The sequence below is a fragment of the Cynoglossus semilaevis genome, chromosome 10, assembly GCF_000523025.1.
Source record: "Cynoglossus semilaevis isolate Cse_v1.0 chromosome 10, Cse_v1.0, whole genome shotgun sequence".
In the NCBI taxonomy this organism is placed as follows: Eukaryota; Metazoa; Chordata; class Actinopteri; order Pleuronectiformes; family Cynoglossidae; genus Cynoglossus; species Cynoglossus semilaevis.
This window is the reverse complement of record NC_024316.1, coordinates 15,680,527-15,691,751: the sequence shown is the minus strand read 5'-3', so window position 1 is coordinate 15,691,751 and position 11,225 is coordinate 15,680,527. Positions and strand designations below refer to the sequence as shown.

The 11,225-nt window shown below is 43.1% G+C and overlaps 1 protein-coding gene across 1 annotated transcript in view; it reads right to left on the bottom strand.

Moving 5' to 3' along the window:
* The window catches only part of plxna2 (plexin A2), a 173,056-nt gene that overhangs the window by 139,226 nt on the left and 22,605 nt on the right, over positions 1 to 11,225 (bottom strand). Inside the window, exons 2-3 of the mRNA XM_008319093.3 lie at positions 8,886 to 10,210; positions 4,238 to 4,420 (exon numbers count right to left, since the gene is read on the bottom strand). Of these exons, the coding sequence (XP_008317315.1) occupies positions 4,238 to 4,420; positions 8,886 to 10,082 (1,380 nt within the window). The 5' untranslated portion in view covers positions 10,083 to 10,210. The remainder of the gene's footprint in view (positions 1 to 4,237; positions 4,421 to 8,885; positions 10,211 to 11,225) is intronic.

Sequence of the window (11,225 nt, the reverse complement as noted above, 5' to 3'; positions counted from 1 at the left end):
CGGGGGGGATGGGGGTTGGACACAGCTGCAGGCATGTAGAACCCTTTCCCCGTCTCTTAATGCCCATGATCAGCTGCCACCATGAGCAGCACGGCAGGAACGTCCGCACAAAACCGCGCCACTATTCAGGGCCAAATCAGCCACAGGAGGCAGCGATGCTCTCCGTGCCGACCAGTTCATCAGTTAGTCCATTTAAACACCTGAACCAGCCTTTCAAGTTGTCACCTCCCCAGCTGCCCCAGCCGTCATCCAAAACCATTGGACGACTATTTATCAGGGCATGATGAGAAGATTTAATTAGGCTGAAGTATAATAGTGGGCTATTAAAAGCTGGGAGGGTAAAGAGCTGGGAGAGATTTTTTTAAAATTATTATTCTTCATCAGTGTGCAGCTGTTACCCGGGACCCACGGGTTCAGCACCGTAATATGTGGTGTTTGATAAACAAAAACAACACGAGAACCCCCTCCTCCCCCAAAGACTTTCTCCATGTTTGCTTTCAGTCAGTCCTTCTTCCCTATGTGAAATATTCCCACCAAAACAAACAAAAAAATAAATAAAAATTGAGCAACCACTGCTAATTGACATGATGCTGCTGTCTGTTATTGTGTATATAAAATAAACATCATGGCCAATCACTTCATGGCCCAGCAGTGGAGCTGTCAAGGGTTTAGGAGGAACAGTGAGGATGATGGATTGTGGGTATCCATCTTCATAGTGAGGAGAAACTGAGGCCTAGTCAATATCAATTTCAAATATCACAAAATAGAAGTTAACTGACAAAAGTTTAGCTGGGAGAGACGAGAGAGAGAGGCGGTTCAGTTTTGGTCATAATTTCAACAGTATTTTTGTGGCAGTACATTGGGAGCTGGTGCATTGATTGCCCTCTGGCAGCTTTCTGCTGAGGTGAACATTTTCCACTCTCTACAATCAATCACTGCCACTAGGGGTGCCACCCAGAAGTGCACATCCAATTTTTAAAAACCTCATGACAGTGACACTGAACATTCAACATGTAGGTTGTGTATCGACGTGCGACTTGTCTCTCCGGGTCCAAGGAAGAGATTTTTTCTGTGCAATAAAACGTCTGTGCCACACGGCATCACCTGTGCAGTAAAACTTTACTTATTTCAAAACTCCTCACTTCTGATTTGTGAGGAAAAATCAGCTCTGTTGTGATCGCTGTTGTTTCATACCTGTAGATATGGTTACAAGTACTTGCCTGCTACTACGTCAAGAGTATTACTATATTCCATGAAAAATGAAGCCACTGGTATATTAATTTTGCAAACAATTCAGTGTGAAAATATCCAAATGCCATTTATTCAATACCATTCCTAATATCAATGTACTGTTTCTTTAATTTACACACGCTGTGGGAAAAACGGTTTGTTTCACAGAAGTACCTTGTGCTTAAAATACCCTATTAACACCCAGTATGTTTGTTGCTTGCCTCACTGAGCGTATTTAAGGCCCGAGACCATTGGACTGCAGAAGGATTAATATGCAGCCGTGACTAAAAACCACCAACTCTATGAAGACATTTCTTTGGATCAGACACGAATCAACCAACTCTATGAAGACATTTCTTTGGATTAGACACGAATCAAAACAGGTCTCACAACTTCAGCATCGCTGCTTCCATCTTTACCTTTAATATTTATTCCCCTCACCTTAGTGTCTGCTCATTTCCCCCACCTTCTCAACCCCTCTCTCAATCAATCACTTCCAAAATCCTGCCACAGGGGGAGTTCTCCGCCAGCTCCATCCCTCCTGCTTGTCTATTCTCCAGGAAAGCCAAGGAAACAGCAGCATATACAGGGGTCGGTCTCCAGGGAGAGCCAAATGGAGTGGGAGGGAGGGGAGCAGCGATGAGATTGAATGGGGAAGCAGGAGATAGAGTGAAGGGAGGGGGAGTTCCTTTGGAAAGGAGCCAATCCAATTACAGGCAGCGGTGCAAGCCTGGTATCTTTGGTGTCGCTACATTCACATTTCAACACGGTGTCTCACTGTTTTTCCTCTGCTGCTTTTCTATGTCACATAATGCATTCTATACTACTCACCCCTCCCTGCCCTCTCTCCCTCCACCTGTCCATCTCTCATGGATGTAGGAAAAAGGTAATGGTTTGACACTACTATTAGCAGCGAGGCGTTGAACCTGTCACCCCGCAGCAGGGTCGTGGTCCGATCTGAAGGAAACCTCCGGCACGTTCTCCCCTTCGCTTGTTTTCACGTATTTCTGCAGGAGCTTATCAACACTGTGCAGAGCAGCTGCGGGGCCTCAGCTGGTTCCTCTGCACCTTCTGTAACACCTTCATGTAAACAGTACTCTGAACCAAAGAAGCACGGGGGGGAAAAAACTACCTTCAGAAGTTGAGAGTAAAATCTACTGACGATGACCTGAAAGTGTTTTCTCCCTAAACACACACACACACACACAGTCAACATTACAGTGTTGTTTTGTGATCACAAGGTCTACGGTTTCATTACTACACCCCCACAGAGAGAGCTGATCAAAGCTTCTTTACACTAAACAACGACGGTGGCGTTGTCTTCAAAATTTAGGATCCACTTTTCAGGTCATTTAAATGCATAACATTCCAACTTATTGCAGAATATTGGGTGTGAATCCGGCTTTAAACTTTTGACAGGGACCAAAATGGTTCCTGATTCCCTCCTCTGTCCATAAAGTGGCAGTATTTCATAACATCCTGTTTTTTCATCCTCATCTGTCCCTGGTTTTTCCCCTTTTAGTCCCTTAGTGTCTCAGGCATCACGTCACACTAGCATCAGCCAGGCTAGCGTTTCTGTAGCCCTGTGAAGAGTGCAAAAAGCCTCCTGCATACAGGAAATTGAAAAGACTAGGGGTCTGGACCTGGGATGTCAGGTGACGGTTACAGCCAGGAAGATTAAAAATAAAAATACTATAAAAGCTACGGTAACACAGGAGGGAAAACACTTTCCCCTGTCTCTTCAGTGTAACCAAGTAGAAAGAGTGCTAAATTATTAAGCAGCCCTAAAAAAATGGAGGGATGAATATTCTCTCCACTACAGGCAGATCAGTCTATTGATTTAATTATGAAAAGAAAGAGATAAAAATAAACCAGACCAACAGCCTCGGAGCTACATTCTTCAAATCACTATAACAAAGAACAAACAGCACAGGATTGAAGCAACTTTTACCCCCAATGCCTGTCATAGGTGGGAGCTGGGTAACTAGTCTACAGTAAATGAGAACTAAGTCAATAATGACAGAATGACAGTGACACGATCGATCTGGACTCACTTAAAAAAACATGGCATTTTCATGTATAACGTTATAACCAGTAGATTATCAATCAATAATGTGAATTGACCAATAAATGGATCACAGGTCCTACAGAGTGACGTTCATACACTTCCCAGGGTCCTGACATCACCATTCTGCAGCCAAACCTTTAGCATACTAGCTAAGTGTAGCTAACATAATGTATCTTGACTGACCTGGATACTTTTATTGTAATGGTTGGTTTAAAATGAAAAAACAAATAGATAACATAGATAACATAATAGATAACAGATTGGTATTTCTTTTAATAGTCTGTACCATTACAGGTTATTATAGGGGTATCAGCCATGAGGAGCAGAAACCATCTGGTTACCGCTATCACCTGAGAGAAAATCCACATCCGGCATCCGTCCAATATCTCTGACTGAAATTTCCGGAGGAATCACACAATCACTGTCTGTCTGTCGGTGAACAATCACACCCGATCCCTTTTTTTCCTGCGACTGTGTTGTATATCTGTAATTATTAACTGTCCAGTAGCCCCTTAACCCACTGTGGTCCCTGGATCCTCTGACTAAGACCAGGAGGTTTAGTGCATAGACTTGTTCTCCCTTTGCCTCTAGGTGTGCCACAGGCAGAGAAGTGCCTATTAAAATTAATGGGCCAGTGCGGGCTATTCAACACTGCAACACTGGAGCTCACAAAACAAGAAACTGGTAACGACCGGTACGGTGAGCCAGCCATCGCCATTACCCCTCTCCAGTACTTTGACAGCGGGCATTAAATATTTAGGAGATACATTTCTCCAGGACTATGATCCATCTGCACAGAAATAGGACCACTTCACCACGTCTGTGCACCACATACCACTGGGCAGTGCTCATGCATCACACTGATGAATTGAGTAAAAATTCCCTACTAAGGGGCTTTAACTGCAGGTGGAAGAAGAACCAGAGAGGTTTCGCACTCACCTTCTTCAGCTTTCCATTCTTGGTGCCCACAAACGCTACGCAGTAACCGTTGTAGATGTAAGAGGTGACGGAGGTCATGCGGTCCCGCGTCTCAGTGTAGAGCGTGTGACCGGTGACCAGCTGGGAGCCCCCCAGTGGTTGGTTGATGTCCAGACCACAGAAGGAGTCGTCAATTGGTACGGGCTGTAGGAGAAGAGGGACGGAGTTATTTATTTTTGTTTTTTGTTTTTTTCAACCTGGAAAGTTAAACGGTCATGTAAGCTTTGCAAATGACATTCTGAAGAATTAACATTTACATTTAAAAATATGTTTAAAACATAGGATTTTCATCAGGGTTTAATTAGGTGGATAATGTAATTTTTCTCAAGGTCAAAAAAAATGAGTTGACACTGAAAGAAATGTAGAAGAAGAAGTCAAATCAGGTCAACTGAGACTCTCTGAGTAGCAGTGGCCTCAAAGTGCCATGTGGAGTAAAGTGAGACGGTGCGACACAATAATCCTCAACGTACACAGCACATACTCCACAACCCCATGCTAACGTATTCTGTTCCCCGACCCCCAGTCTCTACCCCCGGGCCGTCTTTCTTCTCCATCTTCATCCCTGACATACTGTGGATGGGGGCGCTGTACAATACGAGAGACTTCACAAAACTGAGATACAGAACTGTTCAGTTCTTTGCACATTTTCATGAGCAAAGCAAAAGCAATAATGCTGACAGAGAATAAGGGTCTGGTCTGTCACAGCCACACTCCCTACGACGTGGCATTTGCTTTTATTTCTGTGGCTCAAAATAGCTCAGTGCTGACTGTTCTACTACAGCGCTGATAAAAAAAAAAAAAAAAATCGACATCATCGCTTTGACTTTTCCAATTGAATTATTTTCTATTCAAATCTTACTTGTCACTCAGAACATGCGCCATGTAGTTCACATCAGGGATGAAATTTACAGGCTGCTATTGGACCTTTAAAAAATAACTAAATCTGAGGTGTATGAAAATATAAAGAGTATAAATACAAAGAAGGACAAAATAAGACTGAAACACTGAAAAAGAAAAGGAAAAAAAAACTATAATATAAATATATTGCATCGCAATATAACAGAGAAGTTCCAGTGTGTGTCACTGTTCTAATACTGTCGTGCTACTGTACAGGACTATAGGTTATGTTTATGTACAGTTAGGCTATTTAAAACATGGCCCGCGGGCCACATGTGGTCCAGATTTAACCTCAGAGCGGCCCAATCTTTGGTCATACAAGAAACGTGCTGAGAAACTAAGAAAATTAAAATTGAAGAATAATCTAAAATGTCTACAGTAGAACAGACCCTGAAGGCAACACTCTCCGTAGCCTAGCATACTGCAGTCAATAATGATACTTCCTGTGTGTCTGTAAGTGTTCACAGTTGACTCTGCAGTAACATGTCCGTCTCAAAACTATATAAAATTTTAACTGAAAATCAGTTCAACTCGTTCACGGACTTGAAAACCCTGGTTAATTTTGTAGCAAACTCCAGTGCTGGTTCAAATGTTGATGTTACCTCCAATAGGGTCTGGCCCAAAAGGCTCTCATGGCCTGGTTCTGACCCAACTATTCTATATGTATAATTGAAAAGTGCTGCTGTATGGACTGGGGAAGTGAGCGGCTCTCATTAGAGACAGCCTTGAATTTCAAACATTAGCTTATCAATAGCCACTTTCACTCAGGCATACTGCTGTTTCACATATGGTTCAGACCATTTGGTCCTGATTATATCAAGACTGTTTATAGTGTTCATTCAGCAGACTTGGCAGCCGAGCCAAGTTCCCATGTAGTCCGTGTGGTTGGGTTTCCTGGTTCACCTTCCTGCAGGATTAGCTTTCTGCCTTCGCCTTACTACAAAATCTCACATTGTTAAAAGTTACTTCACACTCGGCCACAGATGATGAGCAGGAGTCTGTAGAGGTTTCAGCTGAGATTTCTAGTCTAAATGACTTGTCAGTATTGAATTACTGGACATTTTTTAATCTGCTCTGTTAGCTTGAACTTAAAATACACAATGAGTGGCATCAAGTGTTTTAACAACCAGATAGATTTTTGGAAAAAAAGGACAGCATACCAACTTTTTTATCAAACATTATGGCAGTACTAGATAGATTTTTGGAAAAAAAGGACAGCCTACCAACTTTTTTATCAAACATTAAATACCAGCTTTAAACCCCTGCTCCCAAAGCAGCAGGTAATTAACCGTCAGGGCATTAGCACAAAGCAGGACGAGATGATAGTGTTGCTCAGATATAGACAGACAGATATATAAACAGACCGATATAGAAAGAATTCCATTATGTCTATCCTCCTTGGAAGCAAATGCAGAGACAGCGTGCATCTCCAGATGGCAGAAGGCTGGACAGCCGGGTGATAAATCTTTGATTGGCTGCTGTGTCAGAATCCCCTGCCTCAGTCTCAGTTCTATTCCCAGCCTTAGCCTTGGACCGCCTGCACTGTTAAGTGTACGTGCGATGAAACGTCTGCAAGACGGGAATGTCAGCTAAGGGTATAATTAACATTTTCTACTTGGAGCTGGCTACCTGCTGTTAGCAAGCATCGCAGGAAAGGCACTCAGACTGTATGTGTAATTTACTCTGAAAACCAAGGACGGTCCAGTGATTAAAAAAAAACCAGGCTCCTGGGTTGGTCTAACCTTGACTCACCTCAGATTCAACCACATGTTTTGATGGATCTTGGATTCTACAATTACCGCACGCCGAGTTGAGAACTCAGAACTCAGTTGAAGTTCAGATCAAAGTTGGTAGACGATGTTAGCATGTTTGGTACGCGATGTCAGCATACCTCTGGTTAAATGGTAGACTGAAGGTCATTAATGTTTCTCAAACACTGACAAACTCCTGCAAAACACAACACAATACTTTCTATGGACTCACTGCACTCATGTGTATATGTTAGCGCTAACAGCTAAACCAATGATTTTGATTAATAAACAGAAAATAAAATTGAAATCCCTTCATTCGCCCTGAGGAAAGGACAGTGTGAGATTTTTCAACCTACACAGCCTGCCACAGGTGGCGCCGTTAAGAATGTGGTTACAATTCAAACGCTGCCACAAGGGATTCACCGTTGCTTATGTGGTTCCTCTGAGACTTGAACCAAAGACCTCCTGCGTGTAAGGCTGGCGTGAAAACCACTGCATTAGGGAATCAACCAGTTCATATATCTGGTATGGAGCCGTGGAGTGAAGTTAGAAGAGAAGAACCCACTTGGACAAAGAGGTGGAACATCTTCAAGAACCCAACTACTGAACTGCTTCAAACTCTGAAGCATTTTTATTGGCTGTGTGTCTAAATACGGGGGTTAGTGGGTGTCAGGTGGAACTGAGGCATAATGAACTGGTCTGTTAATCTGGATTACAGTTATAAAATTCAGATACTGGGATGTTTTTAACTGCTTTAGCGGTGCCTCCACGATGTTGTTGGAACCTACGGTACTATTCCCCAGTCCACTGACGGCGAGTGCTTCAATCCCCTGACTCCTCCGTTGAGCTAATAAAATCCCACACAGCTAGTTGGTGATAATGTCTCCATCATCCTGACAATCACCTCTGACATCGTGCTAATGGGGAATTTAGTGATTTTAATAAGACCGGTCATTTAAATCCCTGGAGAAGTGAGAGATCATCAACAAAGGAAAACGATTACAGAGGTTTTTTTTTTTTTCTATTCCCATCATTCTACGATGATATGATTAGGAATACTATTAAAAAAATAAAACTAAATGCCACTGCTCGTCACACACACATGAATACACAGGTTTTCCACATACATACACTTGTACAACACTCATGCAAACATGCACTCCAACCAATTAGTCATATGCCAAGCTAGTCATTAATTCTTAATGCTTTTTCTTTCCTTTTTTTTCAGTACTAATAGCAATTACTGAGTAGATGCGCAGGGTCCTGTGGCCTCCTGGGAGTAGGAGGAGATCAAGAAACTTAATTCAACATGACAACTTGTAAAAGATACATGGACTTGTAATGCAGCCCAACTGAGGATTAGGAGGTAATAGACTGGTGTGCAAACTCAATGCACCAGAAGCAGTGAGTAAATTAAACAGTTGTGTCTAATTGCGGTAGACAGATGTATATATGTTTATGACGTGGTTAAAAATATTAACCGCATCCATGTTTAAAATAGAGATCTATAAAAACAGTTGACCGCCAGTTCTCTTTTGCAAATTATACTTCTTAAAAACACCACCACTTAGAGTGAGAACCGTTTCTTTCTATTACCCTCGCAGGGTATTGCACAAGCATTTCCTGATAACTGTTTATTCTCATTACAGCACACGCCCTAAAATGTGAAGCCCTGTGGTTTGCAGGTTGACTGAAAAGCTGTGGTTGGTCGCTGTTCTGTTTACGTTCTGAGTTTGGGAAAGTAGATGTTTTCTAACCGCCGTACAAGAGCTTGCAAATTTTAAGCACTGTGGAGTTATTCTCCACAGTCTCACTTTCACTCTGGGGAATGTTTTATTTACCAATAACAGCAGGTATTGTGTCAATAACAGCAGAGGGATTCACGTAGTGTGAACGGTGAATGAATATAAATGCCTGTGTAACTGATGATTTCTTTCTGTGCCTGGTTGCAGTAAACTCACCGCTTTGGTGCACTGCACATCCTTTCCGAGAAGCCAGTTGAGCTCAAGGTGTCCTTCTCCCTGGTAGCAGGACTGGAGCCGCTCTTTGATTCGAGCGTTGATGTCCCGGATGGTGAAGATGCAGAGTGCTGAGTCATCTGGGGGCCGATGGAACTGTTTCTGGCCCTTGGAAAAGATTGTGAAGAGGACATCGTCTTGGGCACCGATGTTCAGCGAGGCGGCGAGCACGCGCCCTGGCTTGCCAAGGTAGGCGGCCTGCAGCAGTCGGTACTCGATGCCATTTTTTACACAACCAATGGGGAGAGAGACGTAGGAGTGAAACTTGTGGTCGTCTTTGCAGAGGCGGACAATGCGGGACGTGTAAAAAAGGTCGCTGGTGGATCCAGTTGAGGACATGCCATTCTCTGGCGTCTCAGGTTGCACGGTCAGAAAGTACACGAAGCTGCCACTGGCAAAACCATACACGTAGTAAATATCAAAGTGGGAAACTAGTGCCAGTGTGTCTGATGGTATTTTGATTAGAGAGGACACAAAGTCAGTGTGTAATTCGTAGTCAAGCATGGCTGAGGACTCAGGGTCACGGGGCAGCTTCCTGCTGGAGATGGTGGGAAAGTAGTCCTGCTTTCCATCAACTGCTGTGCCAATAAACAGAGTTCCATCCTGGCCATGTGACGGGACAATAACCCCGTACATGGTGCCAGTCTGATTGACACTAGAAAGGTAGTGCTCTTTCTTATGCGAGGGTTCCACCAGGATAAAAAGGTCATCCAATCGGAGTAGTTTACAGACGCCTTGGTAAAGGCTGCCACATGCTAGCAACCGGTTTTGGGAATAATCAATCAGTAAAAGCTTGTTGACGTTGTTGGTAGAGACGAGGGGCTCGGAACACGGTTGGACGATCAGAGGAGGGTAGCAGGCCTTGTTGTCATCCTCTGGTCCAGTGTCGTGGGAGACGAGTAAAGTAAGGTTGCCTGAGAGCTTGTACACACGGTTGACGGCGCCGATGTACAACGCTCCTGTGGTTTGGTGAACTGTCAGGTGATTAAAAACCCATTCCCGGCGTTCAGGATGGAAACTAGTAAATGTTTGCCCACTGCACATGACAGGTAACGCTAAAAGGCAAAAGAATAGGAAAGCAGTGACACCTAGTTTGGGGTCAGGCAACAAAGTCCTGAGTGTGTCCTGTCGGCCCTTCATGTTCACGAGGGGAAGTGCAGAGGATGCAGCGAAAATGGGTGAGGGTTAGAGGGGAAGAGACCTCCGCCTTTTTTGTTGTTGAAAGCAAGCCTTTCAGATGAAATCTTGGCCAGGGTCTTCACATGTTTCTGTGAAAGAGAAAAGGAAAAGTTCCATTAGATATCAAACACATATATGACTCATGAAGGAAACAGGTCTTTTCATGTGACTAAAGGTCATCATTTGTCAAGTGATGAGGTAAGGAGACAGTTGGTGGAGCTTTGCACTGACAATTGCTGGAAACCATTACAGTGCACATTCCTAAAGAGCTGCTGGAGACGGCAGGACAATGAAGGAAAGTGAGACGTGTTAAAGACAAATTCCCCTGACTGTGGACAGCTGCTGCTGCTGCTGTTACGTAATGAGCAAAACTTTTCCAAGAACAGAGCTGCAATCATTACAGTGACCGATAGGAGTGTGACATTATGTACATTATTATTTGTGTAACGACCAGTCTTAGTACAACTCATAAACAAACAGCTTATTGTTATCAATAAATGATGTGTAGAATCAACAAGATCTAGTTTCAAATTTTAAGTAAACAACAAAAGTCAGTGTACAGTAGATCAGGTGAAGCACGGGTCTGAATTAGCACTGAACATTTCATTAAGATTTGCTTTTTTTTCCCACATCTCATAGAAACCCCAAGCCCCCAACCAACAGCATTAACATCTGCCCTCAAGTTAAATTTTAATGCCACGCCTCAACAGTTAAGCCCTTAAAAATTAAAAAAACTTTGACACCAGAGCGAACAACAAATTTGAATCTAGACTTTAATCACTGACTGCCCCTCATTCCCCACAAAAAAAACTGAAAATACTTTTTGAAAGAAACTTCATTTTAAGATGAGACTAAGATACAGGTTGTGCTATAAAAGACCTTCCCCAGACTGTCTATAAACTATGAGACGAGGTTCTATGCGTTCTGTTCCTTGGACTTTATTATCTCATCTCCCTGAAAGGAAGGCCTGGGTCTTATTACAGAAACAAAGTGAGAACAAATGAGGAGCCACTTCCACACGCTAACCGTCTCTCTCTGCCTGCTGTTTAAGGGCCTCATTTTACAGAATCTGAATATGTTAATTATTCTCTTCTAAACGTTTCT